Source organism: Misgurnus anguillicaudatus, chromosome 11 (genome assembly GCF_027580225.2).
Source record: "Misgurnus anguillicaudatus chromosome 11, ASM2758022v2, whole genome shotgun sequence".
NCBI lineage: Eukaryota > Metazoa > Chordata > Actinopteri > Cypriniformes > Cobitidae > Misgurnus > Misgurnus anguillicaudatus.
The window spans coordinates 30163066-30177825 of NC_073347.2; the positions used below are offsets into that span (position 1 = coordinate 30163066).

The 14760-nt window shown below is 36.5% G+C and overlaps 1 protein-coding gene across 4 annotated transcripts in view; it reads right to left on the reverse strand.

Annotated features, from left to right (window-relative positions):
- Positions 1 to 3242: 3242 nt before the first annotated feature.
- The window catches only part of mymx (myomixer), a 71797-nt gene continuing 60279 nt past the window's right edge, over positions 3243 to 14760 (reverse strand). For 3 of the 4 annotated variants that reach the window (XM_055170025.2, XM_055170026.2, XM_055170024.2), the window contains 9 exons: positions 11159 to 13024; positions 9912 to 9980; positions 9727 to 9801; positions 7593 to 7679; positions 7154 to 7245; positions 6967 to 7052; positions 6599 to 6862; positions 5574 to 5684; positions 3243 to 3820 (listed from right to left, as the gene is read on the reverse strand). In XM_055170025.2, the coding sequence (XP_055026000.2) occupies positions 3570 to 3820; positions 5574 to 5684; positions 6599 to 6862; positions 6967 to 7052; positions 7154 to 7245; positions 7593 to 7679; positions 9727 to 9801; positions 9912 to 9980; positions 11159 to 13024 (2901 nt within the window). In that variant the 3' untranslated portion in view covers positions 3243 to 3569. The remainder of the gene's footprint in view (positions 3821 to 5573; positions 5685 to 6598; positions 6863 to 6966; positions 7053 to 7153; positions 7246 to 7592; positions 7680 to 9726; positions 9802 to 9911; positions 9981 to 11158; positions 13025 to 14760) is intronic. The other variant, XM_055170028.2, reaches the window with a different exon arrangement.

Here is a 14760-nt window from a genome sequence, read left to right on the forward strand (position 1 = left end):
AATTTTTAGATATTTCTACTAAAAACAAGACAAAAATACTAAGTAAGAAAGTCATTTTTTGCAGTGTATATATATTATATATATTATATAAATATATATAATTTGCCCCATTGGCAGATAATTTTGCTTGTTTCAAGCACAAATTCACTTAAATTGTATTTTTTTGTCTACACTGCAAAAAATGATTTTCAGGAAAAAAAACTTAGTATTTATGTCTTGTTTTAAGTAAAAATATCTAAAAATGATTAAATTCAGATGCTTTTTCTTGAGGAGCAAAACTACCCAAGAATATAAGTCTAGTTTTAAGACCAAAAATATCAAATTTAAGTGATTTTGTGCATAAAACAAGCAAAAAATCTGCACTAAATTCAAGAAAAATTCAAGAAAAATGTATTGCTTGTTTTATGCACAAAATAACTTAAATTTGATATTTTTGGTCTGAAAACTAGACTTTTTTCTTGGGTCGTTTTACTCATCAAGAAAAAGCATCTTAATTTTTTTCTTGAAAATCATTTTTTGCAGTGTATAAACTAGACTTATTTATAATTATTTTATATTTATAATGCTATTGACCAGTTTTCTTAAACTGAACTTGTTACATATTCTGCCATTATGAAATGTGAGCCTGGACCACAAAAACACAGGTACATTTGTAGCAAAATCTAAAAATACATCAAATATTTGTATTGTATTTTTGTATATGGCAATTATTAGGATATTAAGTAAAGATCATGTTCCATGAAGATATTTTGTAAATTTCCCAACGTAAAATATATGTGTAGCCAAGAACTTTATTTGAACAACTTTTCTCAATATTTCATGTTTTTTTGCACCCTCAGATTCCAGATTTCCAAATATTGTCCCATCCTAACGGTGTATTAATCAATTTTGGAAAATGTACCCTTACAACTTTTGTGTAAAAAAAAGTCAAGGTTACCATTCTCAAGCCATTGTTTCATGTGTATGATACAACTGAACCAGAAAGTACAAAAAGCATACAAAATTATTTCCAAAATGCACAACACACTGCATAAGTATAAATACAGAAAGTATCTGTCAAAGTGTCAATCATATAATGTGTATAGAAATGTGTAATATTTAAGATCCTTACACACTGCAGTCCGAAATATGCATTTTTTTTGTATTCGTCGCACTAAAAATTTGTCCTGTAGAGAAACCTTGCAGACCGAGTATGATGCATATTAATTAATCTATTGCATACATAAGTACTATTCACTACGAATGAATGAATGACATTTTCATTTAGCTAACTTGAGCACAATACTGTAGTGTATAATCTTTCATACAGCCTTTATTTTAAAATCAAAATACCCTCCCGTTTTGTCTTTATATTTCGTCTCTTTGTATTCCGCACTTTGTTTGTCATACAGTGCTTTGTGCCGCAAGATGAAGTGAATCAACTTGTCAGACGCCATTCTGGATTTTGGTGTTTGTGTGTACAATGGCTCTAAACTTTTAAAACACCTCTCAAAATGCTCGCTATGGATGCGAAAAACACAACTGAACCCTATCCGATTTTTTACGACGGGCAAAAGTTTCTGAGGCAATGTGTAAAAGTGATTGACACAATGTGAGGTCGTATTTATTTTTTAACGTGCAAAAATTTCGGACTCAGTGTGCAAACTTCTTTAAAGTAATGACAGGAAAAGTTCACCCAGAAATAAAAACAATCAACATGAATGTTATGGCTCCGGTGAATGGCTCATTTCTGGGTGAACTGTTCCTTTAAGACAATGGTTCTCAAACTTTTAAGCATGCCCCTTGTGTAGGGTTCATCCCACTTTTTTTGAAAAAAAAAAGCTAATTTTCTAGCTCCCCTTGAGTTAAACATTTGATTTTTACCGTTTTGGAATCCATTCAGCCGATCCCCGGGTCCGGCGCCAGCACCTTCAGCACAGCCCAGCACAATCCACTAAATCTGACCAGACCATTAGCATCATGCTCAAAAACAACCAAAGCGTGTCAATATTTTTCCAATTTACTTGACTCTTCTGTAGTTACATTGTGCACCGAGACCGAAGGAAAACTAAAAGTTGCGATTTACTAGACAGACATGACCAGGAACTACACTCTCATTCTGGCGCAATAATCAAGGACTCCGCTGCCGCAACATGGCTGCAGGAGGCGCAATGATATTACACAGAGCCCGAAACAGTCCCCTGCTATTGAAAGTTACCAAGGGGTCTACTTTCAGGCTCTGCGCAATATCCTTGCACCTGCTGCAGCCACGCCACGGCAGCAAAGTCCTTGATTATTACGCCATATCTGTCTAGAAAATCGCAACTTTTAATTTTCCGTCAGTCATAGTACACGATGTAAATACAGAGGAGTCAACTTTTAAATAGGAAAAATATCAAAACTTTTGGCATTTTTTTGCGCGATGCTAATTGTCTAATCAGATTCAATGGATTATGCTAAGCTATGCTAAAAGTGCCAGCGCCAGACCCGGCGATCAGCCGAATGGATTCCAAACTGGTAAAAATCAAATATTCAACTCTATGGGAGCTGGAAAATTAGCATCAAAAAAGTGGAGTGTCCCTTTAATTTAAACAAAACCTATTAAAAGATACAATGTAGTGATATTGATTAGTAGCCTTATTTTTCTGAGGTTTAATTACACAGATTAATCCCCCCGGCACCATCACGTGCCCCCCAAGTTTGAGAACGACTGCTTTAAGACCTCTGTGTATAACAGATCAACACAACTCAAACCAGTCAATATTGGGAAACATGACAGTCCAACAAATATTATGTGCCATAACCTCAAGAAACTTTAAACAATAACTGAACATAAGATTCTCATCCAGATAAACTGCAATCCACACAAACACAAAGACATAAATTGAAAACAGAACATCCACCTCAACTGGAATGCGGTGGACACATTGAACATATAAAAGTTTGATATCAGTAGATGAATGAGCGCAGTACATTAGCACTGTAACTGTGTCTACAGCAAACTTCACTCATTTATAAACATTTCTGCCAAATGCAGCCTGGGAAAATGTGAAGATAAAAGAAACACTTCACTCGAAAATAAACTTTGTCATCATTTACGCGCCCTCATGTTGTTCCAAAGCCGACTTCTTATACACCACATGAGATTTCTCACACTCTTCATTTCATATAATGAGAGCAAATGAAGACAAACTCATCCAAACTCCAATCAAAAGTAGGTCATTGAGATCAGTGGTAGATAGATACAGTACATCAGTGAGGTGTAAGGTTAGTAAATCACTTAAATCTGGGTTTATTTTTCATAACACACCAAACATGAGCTACTTCTGTGACATTTTATGGGTAAACCATGACAGAAATTATATTGTTACTTTATTACTTTACAGGCGCATGGACTGGGAAAAATGTAACACGAAAGCAACACACGAAAATACAAAATCTCATTAAAAAACAAAACAAATAATGGTTCTCGCCATTTGATCCATAAATATATGTAAGAAAAAGCCTTTTCAAGAAGCTTTATCTTGTGTGTCCTGCACATGACAGTCAAGAGTTTGTTTCGGCCTACAGCGAGCCGAATAAAGCTTTAGTCACTCCTTTATCCCAAAGAACTTCCTGAAGACGGATTTGTTACGTGGTCGCGGAAGGCTCATGTAACTCCGCAGAGGAAGTTCAGAGGAGGAATCTTGTCCGGTGCCAATTGGCTCAGCTATCGCAAGGCTTTTATGCGCTGACGCCGTCTCTCGATCTCCGATGAACAGAGTCACAGAATAGCTGGAGTTGTTGTCCTGGTCTCGTCCTGTAGGTGGCGCCAACACGGGCTTTATTCTCTGGTATGTGGCTGAAGAAAAAGAAATAGGTGTTTATTACTTTGCTCGTTGGAATGTTTGATTCTGATTGGGCAGTCGTGACATTTGCAGCTTTGTTATTCCAAGATAACAACCGCTCAAAACGAATAAAACACACACTGCAAAAAATGATTTTCAAGAAAAAAAATCTAGTATTTTTGTCTTGTTTTCAGTAAAAAAATATCTAGAAAATTCTTAAATTAAGATGCTTTTCTTGATGAGCAAAACGACCCAAGAAAATAAGTCTAAAATATCAAATTTAAGTGATTTTGTGCATAAAACAAGCACAACAAAAAATCTGCCAATGGGGTAAGCTAATTTTTATTGAATTTAATGTTTAAGAAAAATGTTCCTGATTTTTAATCACTTAAATTTGATATTTTTGGTCTATAAACTAGACGTATTTTCTGGGGTCGTTTTGCTCAATAAGAAAAAGCATCTTAATTTAAGAATATTTAGATATTTTTACTGAAAACAAGACAAAAATACTAAGAAAATGTTTTCTTGAAAATAATTTTTGGCAGTGCAGTAACACGGATGCTGCAAATCATTTTGCAGAAAAATGACTTAGTATTTTTGTCTCGTTTTCAGTAAAAATATAAAAAAATTCTTAAATTAAGATGGTTTTACTTGATGAGCAACACAACCCAACAAAATAAGTCTAGTTTTTAGACCAAAAATATAAAATTTAAGTGATTTTTTGGATAAAACAAGCAAAAAAAAATCTGCCAAATTTTCTTGAATTTAGTGTTTAAGAAAAAAATTCAAGATTTTTTGTTTTGCTAATTCAGAAAAAACACCTTAATTTAAGAGTTTTTAGATATTTTTACTGAAAACAAGACAAAAATACTAAGACATTTTTTTCTTGAAAATCATTTTTTTGCAGTGCAGTTTAATATTACATAAAAATTAAATATAAATATGTCTTTACATAACATATATGACATTATATTTATAAATGATTAAACCAAAAAGTGTTTCCGTGACATTTGAACGTCTTGTCATATCTTAAAACTGAAAGTAAATGGGTTTTCCTCGCGGAAGGTCTGCACTCGTTACAAAAGAGGGAATAAAATATTTCAAATCAATATTTGATGTTTCATACCTTACTCATAGGTAGCTGTGCAATAAGCAAAAATAATATACAGGCAGCCGGTTGTTATTGTGAAATAAGCACCCATCGGGGTTTAAATCTGCAATAACAACCAGCTGCCTATATATTATCCCTTAATTACAGCTCATATACCAGTGGCAGCCGGTGACTTCTTTTTTCGAGGGCGCTTGATGCGAAGTTCATCACAACATGTATGTAGCCCGTCATGTGTGTGGTTCGTAATTTCAAAATATGTCTTTGCGCGTCGAGAGTGTGCATCACGTGTCTTGTCAAAATAAGTGCCTGCTGCAGACGCGTCTAAAGGGTTTATAATAAAAGAGACAGATACTCCCATAATCTCATGCGTAATCAGAGTTTACTGTTAATGGAGTGTCTTGCGTGTATTTTGTAAACGTGAGCGTCTCTTTTATCATAGACGGTTTTGATGCGTGTGCAGCAGGCACTTATTTTGACAAAAGACATGATGCACATGGTTTACATGACGCAACAAACACATATTTTGAAACACAAGCAACACACATGACACTCCGAACACTTATTTTGAATAAGCGCCCCTTGGATGAGCAGTCACGAGCCGCCACTGTCATATACACTGAATGCATTAGTTTGTATCATTTTTTTAAACATCATACCGGAGGTAAATGAGTGAGAGCGTCTCTTTTCACCGGTCCAGCCCTGAATGATGGATGATGAAGGAACATCACTGAGATTCTGCTGGTGAAGATTTTGTCCAAACTTATCCTCTACAGAAAGAAAACCAAAACATGTTCAGCCTTTACAGCACAGGACAGATTAGTATTAGATGTTACAAATACACCATGGTATGAAAAAAAAGTAGATATGTAAATGTTTCTCCAGAAACAGAAGCCAGATGACAACAAACAGATGTGCTTCATGATGTTTTTGTAAAGCTCAGCTTAAGTCAAATGTAAACCCTTCTTACACGAGAGTCCTCTACTGCCCTCTTGTGGCTCATCAGTATATTACTACGCTGCTATGGCAAGCATCTCACTTTTCACACAGAGAAAAATACACTGATAAAATATCCTGAGATTTTGATTTTGGGATTTCATATCAATGTGCCGTTTTTGGGTGTGTCCTTAAAAATGCAAATTAGTTGATCTCTGCACTAAACGGCAATGCCTTGGTTGGATAGTGCAGATTAAGAGGTGCCATTATCCCCTTCTGACATCACAGGGGGAGCCAATGACCTATTTTTTCACATGCTTGCAGAGAATGGTTTACCAAAACTAAGTTACTGGGTGGTTCTTATTCACATTTTCTAGCACTGAGGACCCAATTACAGCACTTAAAAAAGTCAGATGTTTATGATTTGTCCACTTTAAGGTACTCACTTAAATTTCAGTATTAGACTTACAATGTTCTTGGTGGAATGATGTCATAAATGTTGGAATTCATGACATAAACCATACATCTTGAACTTTTTGGAGGAACCTGCTTAAATCTAGATAGCAGAATATCAGACCAGTAAGCTACCATGCGGGACACCCTAGAAAAGCCTCTGCAACCACCCAGTACATCTCGCCAACCACACAACAATACACACACAACAACCCCTAAAACTCATCAAATCATCTTTCTTCTCTATAAAATACCAGGAAATCAATGTGTCTAGTTTGGATGGACAATCTCTTACCACAATGACCTGCATGTGAAGTTGATCTACTCAACAGGTCCTGATGTTTCTGATGGACCTGCAGATCTTCACCGGTGTGGATGATGATTTCTTTGCTTCTGTCTGAGGTTGGATGACTTTGTGTTAGTACAGCAGATGTGATATAATTCCTCATAGAGCAGTGACATTCATCTGTACATTGACAGCTGATTGAACATCTGCGCAGTCCAGCGTCTGCTGAAGGTCTGTGACACGCTGATATATTCACTTCAGATTCATTAGATGCTGTGGAGAAAATGCGGCGGTCACAAACATTGAAGTACAGACGCATACAACACATTAATAGTTCAAATAACAAATACACAGGAATAAATATGACTGTATAATACCAGTGTGCTCTTGGATTGCAAGGATCCATTTTCTCATCATGAATCTTGATGAAGCACTAAGGAGATACTCGGATCCATCACGCAATCTGTGACAGTCAGTAAAACATTAAACTTATGAACAATTCTGTCAAAGAAAGCTTCCGATTGATTTTTATATAACAGATGAACATGCATGAAGGTTATTTACCTCAAACAGAAACAGTTGGGTTTTTTGGTGTACTCTGGTGAGGGCTCACATACAGCTCCAATCAGATTTAAAGGGAGACTGGTCAGACAACTCTGAAAAAATACAGTCATATACATTACAGCTAGCGACAAAATGTAATTCAATCATACTTTAATCACAATTCACTTTGTAATATAATAAATTGATGATGAGAAAGATTGCGTCCGAAAGCTCCAAGGCATGAAGGCATCGAGGCACGTACGCCTGCTGAGATGTTAGCAGAAGTATGTCATCGCCTAAGTGTCCGAACGCCTATGAAGGCTGTCCGAATGCATTTCTCGGAGCTGCCTTCATGCATAAAGGCTCATAAGCCAACCACCTAAGCTTTCGGACGCAGACAAAATCTCCCAGCAAAGCCTGAACAATTTGAAGTCATTTGTAGTAATGTTCTCAAGCTTACCTTGAGTGTATCTTTTCTGTCCTGATAGAAACACATTGTTTGTTTGTAAAGTACAGTATGATAAGAGCTCCATCCTCTGCATGATGCCTGCAATAACAAATCTCATTTGATAAGTTATAGGATGGAGAGGACAATATCACACACTGTAAAAAAAATCCGTAGAAATTTCAATGTTATTGCAGCTGGGTTGCCGGTAATTTACCATGGATTTAAATTTATGTTATTTACTAGCAAGAGTTTGTTCAAAGTTAAATCTTTACAGAATAAAACTATACAATAACAGCCTCATGCAAAGCATTCTGGGAACCAAAAATCATCATCAACCTTTTTCTGTTTTTTGCTTCAGATTTTGTCTCCCAGAATGTTTTGCTTAATGCTGTTTTTTTAGTTTTACTCTGTAAAGACAAAGACTTGTAAATGTTTAATGTTCATATAACTTTGAACAAAATGTTGCCAGCAAATAACATAAATTCAAATCCACTGCAAATTACCGGCAACCCAGCTGCAATTTCTACTGATTTTTTTTACAGTGCAGGTAGTGCCAGCAATCGAAAATCAATTTCAATTCTGGAATCTGATCCTCAAAAGCCAAGAATCAGACCTTTACTATTTAAAACTTCATTTTCTTTCATTATTTTCCTGCACTGCAGAAATTATTTTCAAGAAAAATTTTATTAAAAAGTATTTTTGTCTTGTTTTCAGTAAAAATATCTAAAAATGTTTAAATTAAGATGCTTTTTCTTTATGAGCAAAACGATCCAAGAAAATAAGTCTATTTTTTAGACCAAAAATATCAAATTTAAGTGATTTGGTGCATAAAACAAGCAAAAAAATCTGCCATTGGGGTAAGCACATTTTTTTATTTTAGTGTTTAAGAAAAATTTTCACGATTTTTTTGCTTACCCCATTGGCAGATTCTTTTGCTTGTTTTATGCACAAAATCACTTAAATTTGATATTTTTGGTCTAAAAACTAGAGGGTCGTCTTGCTCATCAAGAAAAAGCATCTTAATTTAAATTTTTTTTAGATATTTCTACTGAAAACAAGACAAAAATACTAAGTTAGAAAGTCATTTTTTGCAGTGTAGATGACATCTTATTTGATAAAATAACGATTGTTTATACTACAGGTACACTGCAAAAAATGACCTTCTTACGTCTTGTTTTTAATAGCAATATCTAAAAATTCTTAAATTAAGATGCCTTTCTTGATAAGCAAAATTATCTAAGAAAATAAGTCTAGTTTATAGACAAGAAATATACAATTTAACTAAATTTTAAACTTAAAACAAGCAAAAATATCTGCCAATGGGGTGAGAAAAAAAATCTAAAAATATTATTTTTTCTTATTAACACTTAATTTAAGCAAACTTTTCTCACCCCATTGGCAGATAATTTTGCTTGTTTTAAGCACAAATTCCATAAATTGCATAGTTTTGTCCAGCCATTTTGCTAATCAAGAAAATTCATCTTGATTTAAGAACATCCGGATATTTCTACCAAAAACAAGAAAAAAATCCTAATTAAGAAAGTCATTTTTTGCAGTGTATGACTGCTAAATATAATCGTTTTTATAATGCATCGCAATGCTAATGTGAACTGCATAGATGCATAATTGATCATTAAAAAAGCCTCCATTTCTCTCTGTCCCAAACGAGAGAGTGTGAGTGCGACAGACTTACCCATGCAGTAATATGAAAAATTGAAGATAGTATTGATATCGTAATCAAATCGAATAGTGAGACCAGTGATGATTTCCACCCCTAGTTTATACTACAGTAAACATCGTTTTACTATGGTACTTGTAGTAAAACAAAAATTCACAAATTTACAATTGTCTCACTATAGTAACCGCAGTTTAACCATGATATTTGTAATAAAACTATGGCAATACAAATGGTAACAAATCTGACTGGCTACCACAGTTTTAATATCACGTATTTACCTATTATTTTGCATACATTTTGGCAATGAGTAGACTAAATAACCATATGGTTAAAAATCTAAATACTGACTTCCTTTTTACCACATTGGAATTGAAACTGGGAATCAAAATGCAGAATTGCTACTACTGGAACGCGAAGATAAAGCAAACTGTTGTATGTAAATACAGTAGCTGTAAGTGTGATATTTACTCTTTTTCCTCCCAGCTGCAGTTTCTGTTTTCTCTCTAGTGTTCCCTCCATAGATGGCAGTTCCTGCCTCCCGTTCTATTAAAAGGAAAGCAAAAGGAAAAATATATTCAGAAAGAATAAATGAGATTGAATTGACCACTTTTCTAAAAAAAAATGCATCAATAATATCTTGAAAAACAATGTACCTGAATATCGGAGTCATTTGCAGGTCTCTCTAATCCCATATCAACAGACAGACGATTTATTAGCTGCTCCTGTTCAGGACAAATATCAAGACATGAATAAATAATAGTGGATGTATGTGATACGTAACAACAGTGTTCAAATTATGTCAAAGATTACAGGGTCCCTTAGCTAAGCTCCCCCCGGCCAAGCCCCCCGTCATTATAGGGGCACCGTGATTTCACAAAGTAAGATGTTTTAATCAAAGAAACCCCAAATTACTCTTAACTCAATCCCTCAAACCATTTTTACCCCTCAAATAAGTGTAAAATAATAGTTTTTTTAAAAGCCCCTAACCCAATTCTAAATCTAACAATCTGTCAATTTCTTCCAGAAAACAGCGTGAGGTGCACTTGAGAGTTTACATTTATTTCATACCGAAAACTTTTAGATTTGTTTATTGTGAAATTGGGACAAATAATGGACTGTATCGCTTTGTGGCAGTGCAGCACAAGAAGAACTTTAAATTCATGTAGTATTTTAATTTGAATAAAAACCAGGGGACCCCTCAATGCTTATAGGAGCTACGGGACCACCCCAATCCCCCACCCCTCAATTCAAAAACTGGTAATATATGAAAAGCTCAGATGCAAAACCATCTAACTGTGTCTGACATTTTCTTGTGTTTGAGCATTTTTTTTTTCAAACTCTTAACGTAATCTGCCAACAAAGCGGTATTTCTGAATGACCTGAGGCCAGGAATAAGAGGATTTGAAGCTAAAGTATTCGAAGTACGTATAGTACGTGTCGGTTTATATCATTAACTCATTTTTGAAACCGATGGCATTTGCATCTGAGCTCCTTGTATACCTTGAAGAATGCTAGAAAATGTAGTTTTATAACCATCTTGCCCGAATACGAGTCGTACTTTCTGGAAAAATCTGTTGCTATACTTCACCAACAATGCACTAAATTGTAGACTAAACATTTACAATTAAGACTTAATTATTACCAATACCCATTTGCTTTTGCCTTAAGTCCAGTAAACAGTCTAAACCAGTGTTTCCCAATCCAGTTCCTGGAGGCACTACACGTTTTTCTGTTCATACACACCTGAATCCACTTATCAGCTCATTATTAGAGACTCCAACATGGGAAACAAGGGGGTCAGATCATCCAAAATGTGCATTGTTGGTGTGCCTCCAGGAACAGGGTTTGGAAACACTACTCAAAACAACACCACTAACACCTGCTAACATGTAGACCTCACCTTTGGAAACCCTGTCTCCTCCTCCTCTTCCTCCTCCTCTTTATAATGATAAATATACTTTTGCTGGTCCTCCATTTCGGGTAGTTTCACATGATCTGAGGCTGTTTCATTGATGGCCACCTGTCTGTAAACCTGTTCTTGTTGGGTAAATGCAGCCCATGACCTCCTCTCCCGTTTACCCAGAATGCAAATAGCTTCCTTTGAGACTTGCTGCATCCCACAACCCACCGCGTCTGGGTTAGAGGATGGCAATCTGAACTCCGCCACAAGAAGATTGGGCGCAGAGGCAGTGACCAGTTTTCTAAATAGTACTGCTTGCTCTTTGGATGAAGGTTCCTTTTGTTGGTCTGGAGAGGAGATGGCAGGTAAAGCCTGGTAGCCGTTGTACATGATATCAGAACAAACGCTTTGACGGTAGCTGTTAGTGTTATTCCAGATGTCCTCAAGCTCCTCTTCTTCTTGCTCAAACTGTTGGTGGTCAGGATGGACCGGATCACATCTCTTGTCCTTGTTGGAGACACCTGCCTCTATGGATGGCACCTTCACCATCGTCCTCTTAGACACCTGACAGTCCGAGGTATCTGTGTATGAACCCTCAGCGCAAAACTTGAAGCTTCCAGAGCTGGAGTGCCCAGAGTCCACCGAATCTTCCCTTCCATTAGTCTTGAAGGTCAGCACTACGTGAGATGTATGGGCTTGAGGTGGGATGGGACTCTCTCTTGACGGTTGAGAACCGTCGGTCTTGGTCGGTATGTGAAACACACGTCCATTAAGACTGTGAACTGAAGTGTTGCCACTGGGAGACACGTGAATCTCTGCCGTAGTTAATCTTTCTTGTCCTGCCTCTCTTGAAGGACTAACATTGTGGTCTTCTTTATCGTTAAGATGAGTTGCATTTGGATCCCAATTAAAATGCTCATTTATACTGATCCTAGAAAGGCATTTTGGCTGGATATCGGTCAGATCAGTGGACAGTGAGGTTTGATTCCCCTCAAAAGAAATGTCTTCAATGACCGGAGAAGGTGGAGGAGGAAATTCATCTTCAGAAAGCACAATGTCCATGGTGTTTTTAGCATCTTTCGAGTCAATTATGAGAGTTATTTCACCTGTAGTAGTGCGGTTGGGTTCATCTTTAGGTGTTGGGGGTGAACGGACTGTTTTAAAGGTGCTCAGAGCTGTGTGCCGGTCTGACAGAGACTCATCTGTCTTTTTGGGTTCAGCAGGACCAATTGTGATGACATCTTGAATGCTAGGGATGAGGCTCATATCCTTGGGAAGGTCAAAGCTTAAAACCGAGCCTAAGGAGAGGAATCTGCAATGGTTCTTCACATGTCCTTGAGTACTAACTTTGAGATCTTCATCTATTGTGGAGTGAAGTGGTGATCCAGGCTCTCTAGAAGATTCTGCATCAATGTCTTTCACCAAAGGATTCTTCATGTAGTCAAAGACTTGGACCACGTCACTGTTTGGTTTCCTTGCGTTTTTCCGCTTCTTTCTTTCCTTCAGAGGCCAAGTGTGTGTGTCGTACACCATTGGTTCATAAACAGGCATGATACCGGCCTCCTCCGATGGTTCCTCTCCCATGATCTTTTGAATGGTGTGCCGGCGATCGTCTTTCTTCTTCCTCTTCTTGCTCTTTCTTTTTAAGCTACTGAAGATTGAGATGTTGCCGTTCTTCGGCAGCAGGTGAATAGAGGAGTTGTTTGCACACTTAAGGGTGTCTTCATTGGAGGACAAGGAGTATGGGGTGGTACAAGGGGAAGAGGAGGAGGAAGGCTTCGGGGCTTTGTCTCTGGGCAGCGTCATAATCTCATATACTGGAGCTACTGCCTTGTTGTTGTCTGTAACATGCAAGTAGGTACTTACCTAAAACATAAAGAGAAAATGGAAGAGATTTAATCACTTTTCTATTTAATATATTAAGCTGTGGTGATGCATGCATAAACAAGTAAAAGGGATGGCATCCTTTGAAGTCTGTTCTTAAAGGAATAGTCTACTCATTTTCAATATTAAAATATGTTATTACCTTAACTAAGAATTGTTGATACATCCCTCTATCATCTGTGTGGGTGCACGTAAGCGCTGGAGCACGCTGCGACGCTTCGATAGCATTTAGCTTAGCCCCATTCATTCAATGGTACCATTTAGAGATAAAGTTAGAAGTGACCAAACACATCAACATTTTTCCTATTTAAGACGAGTAGTTATACGAGCAAGTTTGGTGGTACAAAATAAAACGTAGCGCTTTTCTAAGCGGATTTAAAAGAGGAACTATATTTTATGGCGTAATAGCACTTTTGGGAGTACTTCGACTCGCCTGAAAAGTCCGCTCCCCTTCTCACTCTCATAATGGGAGAGGGAGGGTGTTACTGCGCCAAGTCAAAGTACTCCCAAAAGTGCTATTACGCCATAAAATATAGTTCCTCTTTTAAATCCGCTTAGAAAAGCGCTACGTTTTATTTTGTACCACCAAACTTGCTCGTATAACTACTCGTCTTAAATAGGAAAAACGTTGATGTGTTTGGTCACTTCTAACTTTATCTCTAAATGGTACCATTGAATGAATGGGGCTAAGCTAAATGCTATTGAAGCGTCGCAGCACGCTCCAGCGCTTACGTGCACGCACACAGATGATAGAGGGATGTATCAACAATTCTTAGTTAAGGTAATAACATATTTTAATATTGAAAATGAGTAGACTATTCCTTTAAGAAAAACAGCAAGAGTTTTACTCTTTCAGAGCAATTGACGAGTTATCTCGTCAATTAAGAGAAAATGCTTCCTTGCCAATGACGACTTTTTACGGCAATCCATATTTCCGCTAATATTCACTAGGTGGTGGTTATAAAACACTGAAGCATCCACTAATCCAAAAACATTAAACTCTGTGTATGTTTTGATCATCCCTTGAATCTGATCTCTAACAAAAGTACTTTATAAAAAATGCAATTATCTCAGCCTGTTGCTCAAAATTTGGTATTTTTGAAGAAACCTATCCATATATTTTTAAGAGAGCATGATAAAAAGAGAACAAATGAAGGAAGGATGAAACACTTTTTTTGTTTAAAAGCAGAGGGTCTGTTCTTTCATTTGATTTATTGTATGTTTATATATTTAAAGAAGAAAATTTCCTGGAAGGCATTACACTTTTGTGAAATCATAAAAAATGCTGGCGCTGGCTGGCAACTTTTTTTAAAATGCTAACGGGGAAAGGGTTAAAGTCACTAAAAATGTCATTGCATTGGTAATAAATTATCAAATGAAGTCACATTACCAAACAAATGATGCTGAATTTACTACACGTTTTTAAAAATGTTGACCGTGCCAACTTTTTATACGATTTTTAGTAGAAATATGAGGTAAAATCCACTCAAGTTCACATATAGTAGTTACCCTGGATTTGGTTTACCACATTAATACAGTACCACAAACACTACAATGTTAAAGTCATAATGCGTTTGTCTTAACCCTGCATCCACTGGAATGGACATCACATGGGGTTCAAACCAATAAAACCCTGCTAAAAAAACAATAGACACATCACATAAATTCTAATGGTTTTATTGGGAATTGTATTGGTTCTAATGGAATATGGCCCAAAA